The sequence below is a fragment of the Ursus americanus genome, chromosome 8, assembly GCF_024610735.1.
Source record: "Ursus americanus isolate L20-20 chromosome 8, mUrsAme1.1.p, whole genome shotgun sequence".
Taxonomy (NCBI): Eukaryota; Metazoa; Chordata; class Mammalia; order Carnivora; family Ursidae; genus Ursus; species Ursus americanus.
In genome coordinates, this window is record NC_142134.1 from 66,253,807 (window position 1) to 66,274,887 (window position 21,081).

The following is a 21,081-nucleotide window of genomic DNA, read 5'->3' on the forward strand; positions in this document are numbered from 1 at the left end:
TGTAGAAAATGGATATGTATGGTGTGAAGCTATTATGTAAATGATATAATGCACAAAACAATATACAAATGGGTTACGGATACATACATTTGTAGCAAGACGTACATCTAGTGCACAAGCGGACGCACATCAGCTTCAGGATCTGGGGAATCCAAGGTCAGGGAGGGAGCAAAGGAGATTTGGACAGGGAGGGTACAAAGGGGTTTCAACAGGGTCAATTTTATTTATTTATTTAATGTAAAATACATGTGGCAAAATACGAATATTTGTTAAATCTGGGTCACAGTTACATGGGTACCTGTATTTTTCTGTATGTTTGAAATAATTTTTTTTTTTCTAAGTTAAAGAGAAAGGCAGTTAAGCTTCACTTCCTCAAAGGAGCTACTATGTTGCTTCCCCTCTGATAATGAGATCCCTATTATTCAGCGGCTTTCCAATTTTTCTTTTTTTAGCAACAGAGTCTTCCTTTCAAATGAAAATTTTTATGGATTCCTAATATATACAACCAATAAAAGCTGATGTGCCCTGGAGCCCACTTTCTCACCCTCCCTCTATGCAAACAGTCTCCAAAGATATCTCCATGGAACCCAAGACTCCACAGAGTACGATTTGAAATTACAGATGTAACTAATGGTGAGTCCCCTTTGACCTGGATGCCAGGATGCTACGAGCTTGTTTCCAAGTTTTATGTCAACAATCTATGATCAGAATGTTTGCATCCCCCCCCCCTTTTTCTCCTTCCTCAGCTTTACTAGCTGGTATTTCTTTCTATCTAGAGCCTGAATATAATAAAATGGCCAATCTTCAATAATTGACAAAAATTAATACTTCTCAACAAGTTTAAACTGGCATTTCTTAATATCCTTCCTACCATTATTCTCAGTAACAGATTTAACAGTGCTTGTGTTAACAAAAAATATTTTAAAAAATAGAAACACGAAAAGAAGATAATTTTTTTCAAGAAGCAAATCTCCCTTAAATAAAAGGAAAGTAATGAAAGACTTCAGGTGACTGCAAATACACATATTTATAAGAGAATACAGCATTAGGAATGTCAGAAGTCAAAAAAATAAGATATATCATATAAACACCCTTCAACTACTGACCAACACAAATATTTAATGACATTTCTGTGACTAAAGATGCATTAGTACTGAAAGTTGGTAAAGATATTTAAACTTCAATTTTGTGAATGTTCTTAATTTTTAGCATTGGATTTATATTAACATATATTCATTTGTTCTGCCAGATGGTCTTATACTATACTTAGGAAAATGTCCCATTTTGTTAAAGAAGCCTATTCAATAAAATATTACAATTGACCATTCTGATATACTGGAATTCAAACCCATGGTTCCCAAAAGATTCAAAATAGCCCTATAATGAAAATACAGTTTGTTAAACATGAAACACGTTTGTGGTAGCTAAACAGATACAGGTCTGGTGTAGCTAAAGAAATAGTGATGGTGATACCATTGAGTTGCTGGCTTTTAAAATATGTCTATATAATGAGAAAAAATCACTTGGGGGAGAAATTACACACAATAGCATGAAACTTACCTTATCAACTAAAGGAGAGCAATGTAGTGAATTGAGTCTCAGAGAAATCACAGCATTACAGGAGAATGCTAATTGTTGCTTTCTGGCTATGCACCCCAGCTATCTATCCTTACCTAGTGCTCACCCTGACATTACCAAGGAAGCCTTCTACATTTTGACGGGAGCACCCTAGCCAACTCTGCCTTCACACCAGGGCCAAGAGTTGCCTGGTGTTGGAAAGCAAAATGAAATCTTCATCAGCTATTTTCCCCATGGCCTTGCTCTCCCTTTAAGGGAGACAGTCAGACTCCTTCTACTGGTACTGTTGAACTCATGAAGTAAGTACTGAGGATGTCAGCTGGGATGTGAAGGACATTACAGAAGAGAAGACTGTTGTGTTGGAAGAGGGATTTCAGCGCAAGGCAGGGATTTAAAGGCAGGCAGAATGAGGCCAGACAGGGGGAAACCAATTAATACTATGTCCTATGGTGATCAATTAAACAACTAAAACCAATCTGCTTGCCTGAAAATGAGCCTTATAAACTGAGATCACAAAGGGACAATAATAGTGATAATTTTTTGAGGAGACTATTTTCAACTCAAGTCAGTTGTTAAGCCATCTTTTAAAGCAGATATGACCTTATGTGGGGCAGGGGGAGGTGGAGATGAGGGGGAAAGAATGTGGGAAGTTCAAAAGACCACAGAGATGATAAAATGCATGCTGAAGTTTTCATCAGAAAGGTTATATAGCCTAAAAAGTCCAATGAAAATAAGTCTAAAACATGATTGGATAAGAGTAAAGGTTGATGAAACACCAAGATAGATTGATTACTAATGTCAGTTGTGATGTCCATCTCTAGAAATCTGGAGGAAAAGAACAGACAACCCTCAAGGCTAGATTTAGTTACTCATCTGCACAAAATCAGATGGGATGACCAGCATTATGACCTTGTGATAAAAAATATGCAAACAGGGCCTTGTATACAGTGTTGTTTAAGGATACTTAAGGACTAATTCTAGAATTTCCAACAGGCAAGAAGCTAACACATTGGGTCTGAGAATAGATATCAGACCAGTATGAAGTGAATCCATCCGGCAAATGCCCAGTTTATCTGTAGAGTTTGAGTTCCAACAATATACAATAAACCCTTTATTAGTCTGACAGTCAGGAAGTGGAGTGCTCCAGCTAATCAAATATTTTTTGTTAATTGTTACCACATGCAGAAGGATTACAAATTTTTAAAGAATGAGAATACATTAAAATACACTTAACACTGAAACTAAACTGATTATAATTTAATCTTTCTCTAATTATTCAGAATGCATTTCAGGGTCATCAAGAGAAGCATAAATTATCAGTGCTTGATGACTGTGCAGGAAGTCACAGTTTTTCTAAAATCCTGGTTAACAGACGCTGGGTAACAAAGAATTCACTGCAATAGTTATCATTTGGGGGATTTATGCACTAGGCATTTTTCTAGGATATGAAGTATGTCATTAATCCTCACCAAAAATAAAATTTCACAAATGACGAACTGATATTCATAGAGTCAGGATAACGCATCCAAGGTCATAGAGCATGAAGGGGTGTCAGAGCCAGGTTTTGAATGCAGAACTATTTGTCTTTCAAGAATATGCTCTTTCACTATGTCAAATAAGCAAATCCTTGTTGTGTGGAAGTATTCATAAAAAGTGCCACCTGTCCGTACAAAAGTTACAATGGGTGATGCTGTTTGTTCTTCTAGGAATGCTGAAGGATATTTCTGAATCGCTCTTGACATTACTATCATACATTCATGAGGGCAGCAAACTTTGGCCATGAAATATTTTTGAAGTTTCTTTTTAAATGAAAGGCCAACTGTTCATTCAAAAGATCAACAACATTGACTGAACATCTTTGGAAGAAAAATGTTTCAAGAAGACTAAACCAGTAGGGCCTCGCCACAGAACAAAATGATCTAAATAAAGGTATACACACTGAATATACACTCATGTACTCCCATTTTATGCAGTGATCTAATTTTTGTGTTATTTTGCTTATTTTTAACTATAAAACATATCTGACTCAATTAGTAGCTATGAAACAATGTGGCCATTTAAAATTATTGAAGACTTTAGGCTGGGTTTAAATCTACTAAAGAAATGAATTCCACCTTTTAGGGGAGAAAAAAGTTATTTCATCAACAGATGTGAGGCATCCCTCCTCCCATCATCTACATTTAGTCCCAAACTCATTAATGTTTTCACTTGAAACATTTAAGGCTTCTTGTTCACCTTCACTCACCAGCACCAATTAAAATTCTTCAAGGTTCAAATGCCTTTTCTTCCTCCACCCATAATGGTTTCACTTATCTCTAAAGCAGGCAGTGATTCCTATAATGGAATTTCACAAACAAGGGGGGAAATGTGGCTGAATTTTAGAATGGTACAAAATAATCTCAGGCCATGATACTGTTTCATTAGCTAATCTCATTCACACACAGGAGACTTTGCTGTTGCTGAGATGACCCTATTCAGGGAGACAGGGCTCCCTCTCCCTCCTCTGCACATAGCATTTCCAGATAAGCCTTAAGAATTTCTTTCTATTCTGAAAGAAACTACTTTCATCTCCAGCACCAGGCTGATATTTTCACTGTATTGAAGAAAATCCTACCTAAACAGTAACTTGGGGTAAAAGGAACCCTGATTGGAGTAAACTCTGTGCTCAAAAGTTCCAAATAGAAAAGGAGACTTCCCAGCTATGAAGTCTCTCCACATTATTATGGTGGGAAGGTAATTTTGAAAATGGCTGCAACTTGATCCTCTTTCTAATTCAGGATCTTGCCCAGACACAAAAGTTTCATGCTAAAGTCAAATTTAAGGAAAGTGAAAATCACTGTACTGCCTAACTGAATTAAATTATGCATTTATGGCAAAGCTTGGAAATCATACTTAACTGTTTTAAAACTTGATAGATTAGGTGGGGCTTGCCATGATCATGTTTTGAAAGGTGATTCTACTACTTGTGATTGTAACTGCTGTGCATGTGTTCAGCTGGGGATTTTATTCTAATGCACTGGACTGATTTGTTCATTCTATTTCCTCCCTAAGATTTTATGTTCTCTACAGTAATTTTGTTAAACTTGAATCTGAGGTGACCCTTCTGACTCTGAACTCCAAGGGATAACTTTCTCAGGGGAGGAAAAGGAAGGTTCATTTTCGATATGAGTGAATAGGAGACGAAACACCCAGACTGAAGGTCAAGAAAATGTTACCTGGAACCTGAATCAATATCGATAGAAACAGTTCATTGAAGAGCAAGGTCCTATTTTATGTTCAGCTAAGAAAGGTGTTCACATTTCAAATTAAGGAGCTAAATGAGAAGAATGAAGAAAGTTTTAAAAAAAAAGATGTTAATTATAATTCCTTAGACTTAATTTTATAGCCTAAGAAATTATCAAGAGTTCTATAAAATATGATCCTTGACATACCTGAGTCGAAAGGATACTTAGAGCATCACAAAATTCTTAAACTGGAAGGATCCCAAAAGAATAGCTAGTTCACCCCTTTTATTTTTCTAGTGAAGGAACTGAGGTACAGAGGAGTTAAGTGTATTTATATAAAGAGTTTAAAAACCTTCAGCATAGATTTCAATTATTGTCACAGCAAAACCAAATTTAGTATCAAAAGGGTATATTAGCACCTATGCATAATACAGAAGCATGAAAATTATTCTCATAATAGCAAAAACAATCCACTATTTCTTTAAAGAAGCAAAATGGTGGTATAAATCTAATACTTTGTTCAAATTCCCAGGAGTGATTCTGTTTTCCTGCTTATTTAGACTCAATTTCCTAATCAACCATTACGAATTTACTGACTGGCTACTGAATGCTAAGTATATAGCTCAAAACTTCAAAATTGAATTCTGGTCAAATTTTGTCATTGAAAAATGTTAAATAAAATCTTTATTATCACTGATCCTGCCTATGAGCACTTGTACCTTTTAATAATTTCCATTTCTTTTGAAGATGGTTTTCTTCCTTACTTCCAAGGATTATAATGGGTCTTCAAGACGCGAAGTGTCTCTCAACTCCCATCTATTCAACTGTCCTATTCAACATGTGCTTAATTGCAACAAGGAGCCCATGACTCAGTTATAGCACCAATGTTTAATGTCCTTATTCATTATATTGCTGATTTTCTTCTACACAGTGGCAGGCTTGCTACTGAAAAACTAATATAGGATGTAGTTAACCAGTCATTCACCCAATTACGAATCTGGGAGAGCTGACAGACACAATATTTATGTCACTATAGAGTGACTGACCAGCATCAAAGTTATAAATAGGTAGGATAAGAGCACAGAGAGGAAAGCTATAAAACTGTGAGATTAGCACTGCTTATAGTCTAATTACCAACACTGCAAATGCAGACACTTATTTCTTCAGTGTACCCAGAGCTAATCCCCACTGATGAACTCACAAGACCTTGACTTACAAAACATAATGTCAATGTATTAGTTTATAATGGAGAATATTCCTTTCCAAGCACTGGGAAACTCATGTTAAGCTTCTTAAGTAGGAATGGCTAACACCTGGCCATCTACTTCTCTCTATTCTCTCAATTCCAACAGCTCTCTCATCACCTGAATAGTCCATCATTGTGCTCTCCTGAAACAGTTTTAAAAAATCAGTATCTCTTTAAACCCATGTTTTTAGTTCCTTTGGATATATACCCAGAAGTGGAATTGCTTAATCATATGTTAGTTCTATTTGTAATTTTTTGAGGAACCTCCCTAATGTTTTCCATAATGGCTGAACCAACTTACATTCCTGCCAACAGTGCATAAGAGTTCCCTTATCTCTACATCCTTGCCAAGATGATAACAAGAGATATGCACTCCTATGTTTATCACAGCATTACTCACAATAACCTAAGATATGGATGTAATCTAACCATCCACCAACAGATGAATGGATAAAGAGGTTGTGGGGTGTGTGTGTGTGTGTGTGTGTGTATACAATGAAATATTATTCTGCCATAAGAAAAAGGTAAATCTTGCCATCTGCAACAACAGGGTTGGAACTTGAAGGTATTATGCTAAGTGAAATAAATCAGACAGAGAAAGATAACTACCGTATGGTATCACTTATATGTGGAATCAAAAAAGGCCAAACTCATAAAAACAGAACAGAATGGTGGTCACCAGTGGCTGGGGGGTGAGGGAATTGGGGCTATGTAGTTTAAAGGTACAAACTGGGAACTAATAATAAGCTCTGGAGAGCTAATGCACATCATAGTGATTATAGTCAACAATTCTGTATTATAAACTTCAAAGCTGCTAAGAAACTAAATCTCAATTGTCCCCAGCACAAAGAAAAAAAAGAAATAATAATTATGTAACATAATAGTTAACACGAGGGTGGTATTCATATTACAATATAAAAATATATCAAATTAACATGTACACTTCAAACTTACAAAATGTCATATGTCAAATATATTTCATTTAAAAATCATTACCAAATCCTCCCTCTTTTTTTCACCTTTTTCAAGATTCCAGAGTCTACTCTTCATATTGGAAAAGTAGATTTTCTCCAGATAAAGTATGCCTCAATTATTTTACAGGTCTCTTTTACAGTTATAAAAATAAAACTGAGCTTCTATTTGCTGCCACATCACACAAAAACTACCAGACAGATTGTCATAAAAAATGGAGAGGGTAAGTTTGAGATAATCTGGATACGTTTTTTTTTAAGGCTTTATAGTAGTTTTAAAATTCACAGGGCCTGCAGTAATGGGGAACCTTAAGTAATTACCCCCTCAGAGCAGGTGGAGCTGAATTAAAAAGAAACAAAGGAATGTCCATCTGTAGTGCCCAGCGTTAAGTATTAGAAAGCGACCGAAGGAGAAGATAAAGAGTGGTTTTCAGTCACAAAGCACAAGGGCAGATTCTCTGAGGTGTGACTGAGCTGCTTCTCACTTGGGCAGCTCCATGAAGCCTATTCCCATGAAGCAGATGCGCCAGGTTCTGTTTCTAAGAGGGTGTGTCTGCTAAATGTTGTATGTCCCTAATCATATCAATATGTGCCCTACCTGGCTTAGCCTGACCAAGTAGCTTAACAACCACCACCTGTGCATGTGTGTGCACGTGTATGTGTGCGTGTTTGATTCTCAGTGTTACCAAGCTCTACACCAGCCATTCGCCATAGCACATGCTCTCTAGTAAAATCCCTAAGCTGACCACTCCATTACGGCAGTTTAGAAATGTGCAGGAAAATAAAACCATAGAATCTGGAAATTGCAGATGTTGAAAGCAACTGGATAAAGAGTGCCAATTCCTTCTTTTTACAATGGAGAATACTGAGGTCCAGACTGTGGAATTTGGCCAGAATGACAGATGTCCTATGTCACCTGTCAATTGACATATGTCAATGAATATAATATCTAATATTTTAAGGTATTCTGAGCACACAGGGACATAAATCGTCTCATTTTATTTCACGACTGACTGCGTTACGCAGAATAGTAATTAGCATTAGTCCCATTTAACAGGTGAGGAAGATGGCATTCAGAGTCCTAATGATAACTGACCCAAAGGCACATCACTAGAACACAGGACTTCGTCTGTCTTCACTCTCCAAGCCCTGCAGACTTTTTATTCTTTATATGAATAGAAGGTAAAGGTAAGTGTGCCACTGAACAGAAGTAGAGGAGAAAAAATCAGGGAAGGTCACCTGGCATCTCTCTGCTTAAGGTGAACTCTGTAATCTCTGGCTGAGTTTGCCCATGGTCTGAGTGTGTAGACTCGTACAACACAAATATATTGGAAAGTGTTTTCTTCATGACTTTTCAAATTCCACAAGTCTGTACACTAGCACATGCTAACAATTCTTGTGCACAGCCTTCTAATCTTGTCCTTTCTTTTCTATTCCGACCTTGACTAGTTGTCATCCAGTTCAGCCAGAAGCAACAGTACCCAGTGGATCTGATATCCCACCCCACATGTATCCAAAACTGCGAGCTATCTGTGAGCTACGAGATGAACGGCTTCATTGGGGCTAAGCTGACAAAGGTTTACTTTAAGAAGAAATAAAGCAATAGATAGGGAGTGGAAATCTATATTCAGGTACTTGGGTCTCTATTCTGAGCTTGCAATGGATTTTTAATTGGTTAGTTTTTCTAAAAGGTCAATGTATTAACCTTTGAGATCTTTCCTTAATTCTTAGGATTTTTTAAATGCACATTTAGAAAAACACAGGTGCTTAACACATTTTGTCCAGTTAAATGGGCCTCTGTGATCTGAAATTGACATAGGCAGGTGGCTGCCAGGTCTGCACTACTTCGGGAAATGGATGTCTTTCTCCTTTACTGGCTCTCCATGGGAAGGAGAAGAGGAAAGGGAGGGAGGATGCTGACAGACAACAGCAGGGTGATTCTGAGCTCAGCATCTTGTCTTGGTGGTATACCCAAGCTGCAAGATTTATAACCTTCTTGTTACAATGCATCAGCTTCAACACTTTCAGTGAAGTCTTCAATAACTTCAATGACATCTTGCTGAGGGGTTTTGTCATTAAAAGCCTAAAGCTGGTCATTAACAAACCTTCTCTACAATCATCTACTGCTGTGCTAACTCAGGCATGGATCTGACTGGAAAGTTGGGCTGGCTCAGAAACTTTCCAGAAGTCAGCTTTCTTTCTTTCTTTTTTTCCCCCCCTCTATGGGGTATATTTCTTTAGGGAAAGAAAATACAGCTCCCAATTATTTAATCATTTATTTCTCATTATCCATTGGCTAACTCTTCTCTGATAGACACCACCACCAAGTTCAACAAATGTGCAGAACACCTACTACAAGACAGAAATGGCAGTCAGGGCTGAAGATATAATCCTGAAAAGGACACAGCTCCAGTATTAAGAGGCTCTACAGCCCCCTTCAAAAATTAGCCACCATTTACAGAAACCTTTGTCATGTGCCAGACTCTGTATTTAGGCTTTATAAGCATTACCTTGTTCATTTTTCACCACTCTTTAGAAGACAGATGTTCTTATTATCCCCATTCTAAAGGTTAGATGGCTGAAGTGTTGTCTGTTTTAGAATTAACCCCCAAATTATTGAGCTTGTGAGTGGCAGAACCAGGTTTCAAACCTGTGCCTTGTCTGACTTCCAGCAAGTTCACGTACTCCAAACAAGAGCATTTGGGCCAGGAAGAAGGCAAAAACCATGGCGTTCCAGGCTGAGGAAAGATCGTGTGCCGAGTGAAAGGCAGGCACATGCTAGGCACATCCTCAGGCATGTGAGGAACAGGTGGAACACAGGTTCAAATCCCCTTTCAGGAGAATTCAGGTCATGGCTGGACTACTACCCATTGGGAGTAACCTCCCCTGCTTCACACACTTCCTAACATCCTCAGCAACATTCAGATTACTGAGGCATCTATTTGTGTATGTTTATATATGAACTTAAACTTGCCTGATGAACTTAAACTTGCCTGCCGGCTCTGGAGCAGCAAGGACTAGTGTAAATTTTATAAATATAATAGAGATTCATGTGAAAAAGGCTTAACTCTTTGAAGATCACTGCTTTCTGAACTTATGCAAAAAAAAAAAAAAAAATCATGTGGCAGAGCAATTCCAGCTACCCAGTTGCCTAGTGGTTATTTCTGCTGCCAATGATTTAATTTTCAACCTAATCTGGCAACCTCTCTGATGGAAATAATGAATGGAGGGAGGCCGTGTGGCTTTCTACTCCACATGAGTCAACTGTAGATAGCCAAAGGGCCAAAGTTACAATATTCATTCAGGGGTTCCCCAAAAAGAATGATGGAAAAACCTGCAGACATGGGGGAATATTCTGCTATAACTTAAACACTTGGTGGGGGGAAAAAAAAGTTTTGGGATGACATTTTTAAAATAATGAGTTAAATAACTTGGGGTGATCAATATATTCTTAAGAGTACACATTTTGTAATAATAATACTTATTACCATTGATTGAGAGCCTACTGTGTGCCAGGCAATTGCTGGTTGGGCGTGATTACATATTAGCTCATTAAACAGAATCTCTACGACAACCCTCTCAGGGGAAAGTGTTAATCCATTTTTATAGATGAACAAACTGAGAGTTTGGGAGGTTGAACAATTTGCCAAAGGCCCCTCATCGAATAATTTACAGAGCTGAAATGCAAGCCTAGTTATATGTTATTGCAAGTTTTTTGTGTCTCTCCTACGTTGCTTTTCTCTTATCTATATCTACATTAATTAAAACACTCCCTATTTAAAGGCATTTAAATAATGCAAAGATTAAAAAGGCATTAGCTGATTTCTCTCTTTTTTTTTCTTGGAATGACATTTTTCTCTTTTTTTTTCCTTTCCCAAAAGGAAACAGAAACATTAGCTTACTTTTTACTGCTCAATTAATTGCTGTGGGATTTTACCTGAAGAGATCAGTACGACCTCCAGGTGGATGTCATTGATCCAACTATAGTGTCATTGATCCAACTATGCCCGTCCGTCTGTGTGATGTTAGAGAGAAGGCTTTGTTTGTGGGGATCACAAAGCCATCATCCATCTGACTCCCTGGGTTCTGGCAGGCTCTCACCTGCAGTGCTTCCCACGAATGTCTTCCTTGGCCTGTTATTATTTTTAATTCCTCATGGGGTGCTTCTTACTAGTAAAGTTCTTGCCAATCAAGATCATCAGCACTACCTCAAAGGAGTCTCAGGAATTCGATTAGTAAATTAAGCTCCATGGCGCTGACAAGAGGCAGGATAGGGGGTGTCTGAATGGTGTCCAAGGACCTATTGGCTCCTGCAGGGGCAGCATGGAGCACTTTCTACAAGTTCAGAGTACCAAAGGTGAGGAAAAGTTTCCGTGTGGTAAGCAACCATGCTGAGTCAGAAAGCCCTGAACTCACAGATCTCATCAAACCCCAAAATAGTAGTAGTGACAGCAATAATAATGCATGTATTCTGCTTGGTTCCAGTGATCCACTCTGTGATCTTGAACAAATGACTTAACTGGCCTCTTTGAAACTCAGTTTTCTCATCTGTATAATAGGAGCAATGACCTCATCTCACTGTTTTGAAAATGAAGTGATATGATGGTATCAGTTAACACTCTTTTTGTTTCAAATGACAGAAAACCAATCAGATTCAGGTGAAGCAGGAAGAGCATTTCATTATAAGTAAAAGTAATGTCTCTCAAGATCAGGCATGCAGCTGGGTCTGAGGAAAAACTGGAATTAGAGGCTTAAGTATCACCATAAAGCTCTCCCTGTTTCTTGTCTCCACTTCCCTCGGTGCACCTGCAGCTCCCCTTCATACTACTCCTTAGCTTCCACGGCAGGACATAGCCACCAATGGCTTACAAAACTACATTCCCCTGCCCAACCTAGGCCAAGAGACAAGGTGACTGGCCCAAATTCTAAATCTCAGGGAAGAACTGGGATTGGCCCAGCTCATGTCATGTGCCTACATTTAAACCAATCAATTCTGTGTTAACAAGGAGGGGTATTTTATTCTACTTACATGGCTGTCCCTGTGGTAAGCCTGAGGATAAGAGGAGGTGGATATTTCATAGAACACAAGGGAGTAATTACCAGAAAAGAGTTTCACCAAGATTAAATAACTGGTGTCTACCACAATAATATATAAGAAATAGCTATCACTGTACCCACTCCAGAAGAGATAACATGTATCTTTTTTGTCTATAAGTAGATATCTGCACATTTGAAAGGCTACATTTTTTTAAAAATGTAAAACAAATATAATATTATATGTTAACTACAATGAATATAGATCATCTAATGTGAAAAATCAGAAGAGAACATACATACTGTGAACAATTAATGTTTTAAGTACCTGGTCTCTTTTCCACCTGTTTAAAGACACAACCGAAATTCAACAAGTAGAAAAACAGAATTTTGTTTCTAATCCTATCTCCTCCCTGTCCTTCAGAAACCCAAATCTTCTCACATTTTCCACTTTCACCTTCAATTACTTTTCTATGTTTGTCTCAGTTTGTGCGTCTATGTTTGTCTCAGTTTGCGCATCCACTAAGTTTGTGTGAGTTTTTCGTGTTAAAGATCTAAGATACTGTATTAAAGTACTTGAAACTATTTCAAAGAACAATGAAATGCCCTTATATGTTAGCACTACACAGAGCACCTAGCTGGAAATGAAGAAAGTCAATTTCTATTTTTCTCTCTTTTCCCAAAAATACACAGAACAATTTTGGACAAGTCATTTGTGGTCCTTATACCATCCATAAATCTGCTTGTTGGTAACCAGTTTACTTTCCTCACAGAATGAAACTGGGAATATCAATGGATTAACTATGAATAGGGCTGTTTACAGGGAGAAGGGGGGTAGAATCTCAGAAAACTAGACATTTTTTTTTTTTATCAGAAAGTGAATCCTTACCTGGAGAAAAAATCTGTTTTGCATGCTGTACAAAAGAATTGGTTCAAATCATAGGAATCCAATTGCCCTCTGCCAATAAACTTCAAGCCAGAGTGAGGGATTGAGTACAATTTATTTTAGGTTTGGGAAAGAGACCATTTTGTGTCACTTTCCAGAATTCCTTCTGGCTGATTTCAGTATATTACTGATTATTTTGGGGTAGAATAATTCTAGGACCTTTCAAATAGAATGATGAGAGAGAAGTGTGCCTATCATGGTAAAAAAGGAAATTGAAAGTCTCATTTTTGCATTGCATTTTGTTTCTGTGATATGATTCCTTTACAGGGAGGAGAAATTAAATTTACAAAGCAACAGTGTTCCAAGCAGATGCTGAAATGGGGAAATTAACTGGTATCGAAATGTGTGTTACCAGTTAAAGATTATTCCTTCACATTTGTTTTCAAATACAAAAAGAATTCCATGGGGAAAGAATAGTTGCCAGAATAATGATCCTATCTTGAAATAAAATTCACAGATTCAAAAGACAAAAACAGGGGCGCCTGGGTGGTGCAGTCGTTAAGCGTCTGCCTTTGGCTCAGGCCGTGATCCCAGCGTTCTGGGATCGAGCCCCATATCAGGCTCCTCTGCTAAGAGCTTGCTTCTTCCTCTCCCACTCCCCCTGCTTGTGTTCCCTGTCTCGCTGGCTGTCTCTCTCTGTCAAATAAATAAATAAAATCTTTAAAAAAAAAAAAAAAAGACAAAAACATGTTCCTAAATGGGGCTGTTTGGTTACAGCTTAAATGAAGCATACAGTGATGGAAGACTCATTTTAGGCCAAAACTCATCGAAAGCCATTTTAATGTTTATAGCATAAATGCTTAATTTTGATCCTTTAAAAATTCTGTCAATTCATTTCTTGGTAGTTAGGATATTAAAATATGCAAATAGGCATGATGTAGTTGGGCAGTGCTAATCTTTTTGTAATAACTAATGTTCTCTTTCAACAACCACCACCCTTCTGTTCATGTCACCTTCACCCAGGAGACACAAAATGTGGAAGACAGTTGCTTTTACTTGATTAAATTTTGGGAGACTGAAGCTAGGCCAAAATCCTCACCTTCCTCTTTCCTAAATACTTTTTCTCCTCTCTCTTAATTACATGGCTTTCCACTGATTTACATGAATTTCAGCTTTCAAAATCATTGGTCTTTACTGAATGCAAATGGGCATATGGGAAAATTATATTAAGTTTGCACAATTGATCTTTCATCATTTCAAATGGTACCTTTGAACAGTTCCTGAAACGTCTGTCTGAAATACTCCCAGCGCTGAGTGTCATCAAGAGATGCAGGGTCACGCTGGGGAAACCCATTCTCGGTGATGTAAATTACAGGGTTATTATATGTATCCTGGAACAAGAGAGCAGAAGTTTTATTCCAAACAGATGTAAAAAAAAAAAAAAAAAGACTCATAAAATCAGGTGCTTTACCCTCTATCTTCTCTAAGCTACAACCCAAAACTAGTTTTCATCAAATTGCACTGACCCTATTAACTTAATTTTCCACACACTGACCTTTTATGACTAACAATGGAAAAGCAAAACTGTGCAAATGTCCATGAAGACAGTCAAATGACTCTTACCATAATGAGAAGACAGAAATATCTTTCTTCCATCAGCATCTGCTGATTGTCACTACTTTTTAACCCCTTGGTCCCACCAACAGCTACACTCTCCATCCCACCACAGCAAGGGTCCTAAAAATCATTAACTTAAAATTTTAATTTCAGCTACCTGGACTCCATCCAGATAATAGAGGCCCAAAAAGGATCCAGCTATTTCAGCCCTTAATATGCCTTTTAATAATTACAGTTGTGACATCAGCCTGAAAAATATGTCCAAGCTACTCCTATGCCCACAACTGGCTTTAACAGAGAATCCCAACTTTAACCGTGGTAATGAAGTCTGTCATCAGCTAGTTACTCCTCACCAACTTAAATCCTAATCTCTCTTCCCAAGCCAACAAATGTATAACCTATTGCCTAAAATCATTCTTTTTCCAAGTTCACAAATATGTCTGTCTTCCCATTTCTACATATCTGGGTATACATGAACAGAAACACTGTATTTTACCTTAATGTATTTCAGTACTTTACGTATTCCCCATGGTACCACATAGATCCAATCCAAACTTCTTATCCAAGATGGGTCTGGAAAAATTTGAATCTCCACATCTTGGAAAAAACCCAGTTCTCCTTTCTTATTCTCCTGGTACTTGACTAAGCGGGTTGTATAATAATGCACAGCAAAGAAATCAGCAGTGCCTTTAATCATTCTCTTCTCTTCTTCTGTAAATTCTGGAAGCCTTGATGATGGATAGCCTTGCTTTTTACTCATGAAGGCAATCTGGGACTTGACAACTTCCGGATAATCACCATCAGTAAATATGGGTTTAGCAAAGAAATCCAAACAGAAAGCCATGGCTCTTTCAGCAGCTTCCTGGTCAGACACTGAGTTCGGATCTGCCGGCTCCACCCAGGCAGCAAAAATTGTTAGGGACACCATGCCCTTCTGCTCTTTTCGGAATAAGGAATCGTAGCTGTGCCAGGATCTGGCATGAGCTTTAATCAAATTATGAGCTGCCTGATAAGCTCCAGTTCCAAAGTGAGGTACACCAGGAGCATATATACCCAAATCATATGCCAGAAGGGCAAAAACATTAGGCTCATTTATGGTGATCCACTGCTTGACTCGATCTCCAAAAGTACTGAAGCAAAACCGGGCATATTTGTCAAAGGATTCAATGACTGTCTCCGACAACCAACCACCTTTGTCTTCTAGGGCCTGAGGCAAATCATAGTGGTAGAGGGTCACTATGGGTGTAACCCCATTAGTTAACAAATCATCAATGATCTTGTTGTAATAGTCAATTCCTAGGAGAAAACCGAAAAGAAAGTACAAGAAGAAAAGTTATTTTTAGAACACTGACAATAAGTAAAGATCAGGAAATGATCAGGAATAATTTCCTAAATAACTTTTATCCAAAATTAGGTTTGTTAATTTCCACATTTAATCAATTCAAGTTTGGCAGGAAATGTTAAAAATTCCAAGGAAGAACGGCTGATTGGGGAGTTGGGGATATGATGGAAGATGTGGAACAAATATGTTCTGACAGGGATACATTTGGGCAAGTTGCTACCACATAACTTTGTGTTACGGCCACACTTACTGAAATTATTTTATTTGTCTGTATGCTTGATCTGTCTCTTAACCCCACTAGAATAACAAGCCTCCAAATAGCTGGGGTCTTATCTAATTCACTTCTGGATCTCCCAAATCCTGGAACAATATCAGGAATTTAGTAGATACTCAATAAATATTTGTTGAATGAATGAATGGTTCTCAGCGGTATTAAATGTAAGTAAAGGAATTGATGACTGCCTCCACGCTTTTCTAGATATATCAGTCTTATAAGTCTAAAAAGGAGACCCACTGAACATGAATAAGAGCTCCCAGAACGTGGGTTACAAGGACAGTTGGCCAGATGCTTGACATGTTAAGGAACATGGTTGGGGACTTTGCTCTAAGATCCTGACATGGTCCGTGAGAATGCATAGCCACCCCTCGCTCTCAGCTAATTCTCCAGCACTGCAAGTGTGCGGGAGAATTTTTAGGATCAAGGTAGAGTTCAGAAGAATGTTATTAACTTGGAGATACTCTGCCTCAGAAACCAATGCCAAGAAGATGTTGGGTCCAACCTAATAATGACTCCTAACTGGAAGAGACTTACTGGGGAGAGACTAGTATTAGTGCTTTATGTGATTTTATGTCTAAGATTATGGAAAAAACCTAAGCTCAGGAAAGAGAAGCTATCTTATTTTGAGGTTGTTTCCTGGATAATAATTGTAAATTCATATGTAGAATTATGTTGCTTTCAAAGTTTGTCTAGAAGTAAGGTCCCTTTCTCTCTCTTCTTTTAACTTAGTATTCTCCAATTAAAAAATAATTTGGACTTTTGAATTTGTTTCATTTAATCATTAATTTATTCATCCTTCAAATACACACGTACAGAGAAGCTACTGTATGCTGGACTTACAAACCTATGTAAGATAAATACTGACGTTGGCCTAAGGGAGCTTCAATTTTAGTAGGGACTACAGATAAATTCAGAAACAATTATAATACAGTATTATTGGTAAAGTACAAAATACCATTTAAGCATATGAAAAGGAGTACCCTTTCCAAACTGCGAACATTTGAAAATCTATTTTGAAAGCAATATAGCATCATGATTTCAAAAGTGAACTATGGCAACAGGTATCTAAATTCTACCCAATTGCTTCACCTACTTCAGTGACCTTAGGCAAGTTACTTTATCTCTCTGAATTATCTTTCCCTGTCTGTAAAATGTGGACAATAATAGAAACCTACTTCAATAATTTATTGCAAGAATTTAAAGAGTTGATAAATTGAACATGGTTAGAACGGCTTTTGACATAAGGTAAGAGCTCAGTACAGGTTAGCTATCATTTTAATAATTATTGTTATTGTTGTCATTAGTGACATCTAAGCTGACAGTCAAATGATGAATATAAACTATTCGCATACGGCAAGGAAGAACGAGTGATCCAAGAAGAAAAAAAAGGGAAACAAATAGGTGAATGAGTAAAGGAGGTGTAAAAATAAACAAAGACCACCTAAATGTTAGCAGTCTATTTATTCAGAGCTTGCTGTAGCAACGGAGTCAGCCATCACCACTTGCATTTGACCGATACGCAAAGGCTGTCAGGGAAGAGGGAAAGCTTTATAGTGACAAAAAGGGGGGGAAGGAGAAGCCTTCAGTTACCTTTGATTGGAAGTTGTTGGCACAGGGAGGCTGGAGGTGGGTTAACTAGAAGTGTGGCATCCCAAGCAATTTTGGGCCACTTAATTGGCTTTCTCTGGTTGGTCCTAAGTTGGAAGCAGGTAGCAGGGGAACAAACCATCACTACCACCACCACCAACAACAACAAAAACAAAACCAGAAAAGTTGGCAGATATTGATCAAGTTCTGACTATTCTGGACCACTTGCTGCAGAGGTTGTGATTTGACTTCCTGGGTTTCTTTTGTGGATCAGAGTTTTATTATCATATATGGACTGGCCATTGTTTGTTTGCATATTGTAATTTATTTTTATTTTTATTTTTAAAGATTTTATTTATATACTTGACAGAAAGAGAGAGAGATGGCCAACAAGAGAGGGAACACAAGCAGGGGGGAGTGGGAGAGGAAGAAGCAGGCTCCCAGCAGAGGAGCCTGACATGGGGCTTGATCCCAGAATGCCGGGATCACGCCCTGAGCCGAAGGCAGACGCTCAACGACTGAGCCACCCAGGCGCCCCTGTATATTGTAATTTAGCCAAGTATATCTCTGTCTGGGAACTCTAAGTTCATTATGATGAGAATGTATAGCTAAGCAGACAAAGAATAAGAATGGTGAGGTAAGCAGGATAAGCAGAAGCCAAATTATGCAAGTTCATGTGCTGTCTATCTGTCTGTAAGAGTGGATATTTTTAACAACAGCTCGCTTGTTTTGCAAACCAGAACATAATGTGAATCATGCATAACAACTCCATACCTGGAAGATCCATGTGTCTGCCATTACTCACTTGATAGAATACCCCAGCTCCAAAAAGATGTCCATGCCCTAATCCACGCAACATGTGAATATGTTACTTGACATAGCAAAAAGGATTTGCAGATATGATTAAAGTTAAGGATCTTGAGATGGGAGGATTTCACTAGATGGTTCAAATGGGCCCAATTTACACAAATCCTTAGAAGTGAAAGAGTAGGGGTGTCTGGGTGGTGCAGTCATTAAGCGTCTGCCTTCGGCTCAGGGTGTGATCCCAGCGTTCTGGGATCGAGCCCCACATCAGGCTCCTCCGCTAGGAGCCTGCTTCTTCCTATCCCACTCCCCCTGCTTGTGTTCCCTCTCTCGCTGGCTGTCTCTGTCAAATAAATAAATAAAATCTTTAAAAAGAAAAAAAAAAGAAGTGAAAGAGTAGAGCAGAGGAGTGGGTCAGAAAGATGCAACAATACAAGAAGAGGTAGGAGAGGGAGCAGGATAAGAAAGACTCAACCTGCTATTGCCAGCTTTGAGGATGGAAGAAGAGAGCCACCTGCCAAGGAATGCAGGTGGCTTCTAGAAACTGAAAATGGCCCTCAGGTGATAACCATCAAGGAAATGAGGACTTCAGTTCTACAACCACAAGAAACTGAATTCTTCCAGCAATGTGAACGAGCCAAGAAAGACTGTCCTCTAGATCCTTTGGAAAGAAATGCGGCACTGGAGGCATCTTAGTCTTAGCCTACAGAGATCCATATCAGACTTCTGATCTCCATAATTCTAAGGTAATAAATTTATGTGTTTTTATTGAAATATAATCAATATATAAGGCTATATTATTTTCAGGTGTAAAATTTGTGCTGTTTTTAAGCAGCTAAGCTTATGATAATCTATTGCAGCAGCAACAGAATACTAATACATTCTTATCTCTCATGATGAAAGAACATTCCACCATCCCATCTCTGAGCCTCAACAAGCCCACACGCCCTCACTTGTAAAATGTAATATCCAAAGACGGTATGATGGAATCATTTTGGAGTTTTCATAGCCAATTCATTCCATTGGCTCTGAATATAAAAATAATATCAGCTTTCATTTATTGCATTAATACTATATGTACCAAATGTCACACATTTTGTTTAATCCTAGCCCTAAGCCCAAAAGGTGGGCATTTTTATCCTCACTAAGCATCTAAGAAAACCAAGACTCAGAGAGAGTGAATATCAGACTTAAGTGATAATGTTGTCATATGGTACTACCAGCATTTAAACCTAGTAACCACTCTATCTCACTACAAAGACTGAACCTGTCCTACGATGACATTCCACTTCCCATGAATGTTTCAGAGCCAGAAACATGGTCACTCTGTTTAACCAGTCTTCACAATTACCTATTTTGGAGCTGATTCATAATATTAGATCCTTTTTTTTTTAAATTTTTGGAGGAATCAATGATTTATCTCTTGTAAGCATCATCAGATAGGGCACAATCATTAATGATGGCAATCAATGTAATTCCAACAACATGATAATCTTTAGTTGAATTGAAGATTTAAAAATTTTTAAATAAGGTTTTTTTCTCACTCATCAGCTTGGCAGAGTAACAAAGCATTACATGATTAATATTTAACATCCCAGAGTTGAGTACTTCTGGTTTGTACAAAGCACTTCTGGTTTGGTGCTATAATGCAATTTTCCCATGAAGCAGTGAAGTGAGGCTTTTAAGAGAAGAGCTCCAGAGTCAAACAGTTCTACCTAAGAATCATGGTATCATGGACAAATCAGTTGGCCTGTCTATGCCTAAGTTTCCTTATCTGCAAAAAGGGCATATGAGTAGTGCCACCTCATGAGTGTTTTGACTATCAAATGAGAACCAACCATGAAAGGTTTCTTTAGCTTTATCAGCACAATTCAGTGGTAACTAATTCTCTGAACAAATGTATATTTTTAAATGATCATTTGTTACCAATCTAGGGATCTTGAAACTTTGACAGGATATTTGAACCCTGTTCTGCTTCTGGATATTTAGGACAAAACTGATTAGTTTAAGTATTAAAACTTCCATAGTTTTCTTTCATAGTTACTACAATTTTCTCTGATTTAATTAAGCCCATTTCTTTCTGTTTGATCTTTAGAATGATAAAGCAAATTTGAGTTAAAGGCCTTTTAGATATAGAGAAAAGTAACCCACTCAGATTAACTCAAATATAAAGGTACCATGAGGGGCAGGTGGATGGTTGGTGTGGGATACATGGGCATTATTTGGAATGACAGACAGCTATCAGATACCCAACAATGGAAAATTACAACTGAAACTCAAGGGAATTGAGGCTGGGGGCTGAGAAAGTCTTTGCCTCTCATGAAACACTGGCCTCACCCATCCAATTTCACTCAACACATCTACTCTATTCTTCTCCTTCTCCCAGAACCCATTTTCTTAGCACCCAATTTCCTATGGTTTCAAAATGGCCATCCCATCTGCCAAAGCTACCTTATAGTCCTGGTTCCAAACCAACCAACTCAGACTCTCAACTCCTCCATTCCAAACATCCCTG

General features: G+C 38.0%; 1 protein-coding gene across 13 annotated transcripts in view; it reads right to left on the reverse strand.

Moving 5' to 3' along the window:
• The window catches only part of LOC123775788 (cytosolic beta-glucosidase), an 889,125-nt gene that overhangs the window by 825,291 nt on the left and 42,753 nt on the right, over positions 1–21,081 (reverse strand). For all 13 annotated transcript variants that reach the window (XR_015725387.1, XR_015725386.1, XR_015725385.1 and 10 more), the window contains 2 exons: positions 15,053–15,852; positions 14,207–14,330 (listed from right to left, as the gene is read on the reverse strand). Coding sequence is in view for 4 of the 13 variants with exons in the window: in XM_087863913.1 (XP_087720039.1) it covers positions 14,207–14,330; positions 15,053–15,852 (924 nt within the window). In the remaining 9 variants the exon portion in view is untranslated. The remainder of the gene's footprint in view (positions 1–14,206; positions 14,331–15,052; positions 15,853–21,081) is intronic.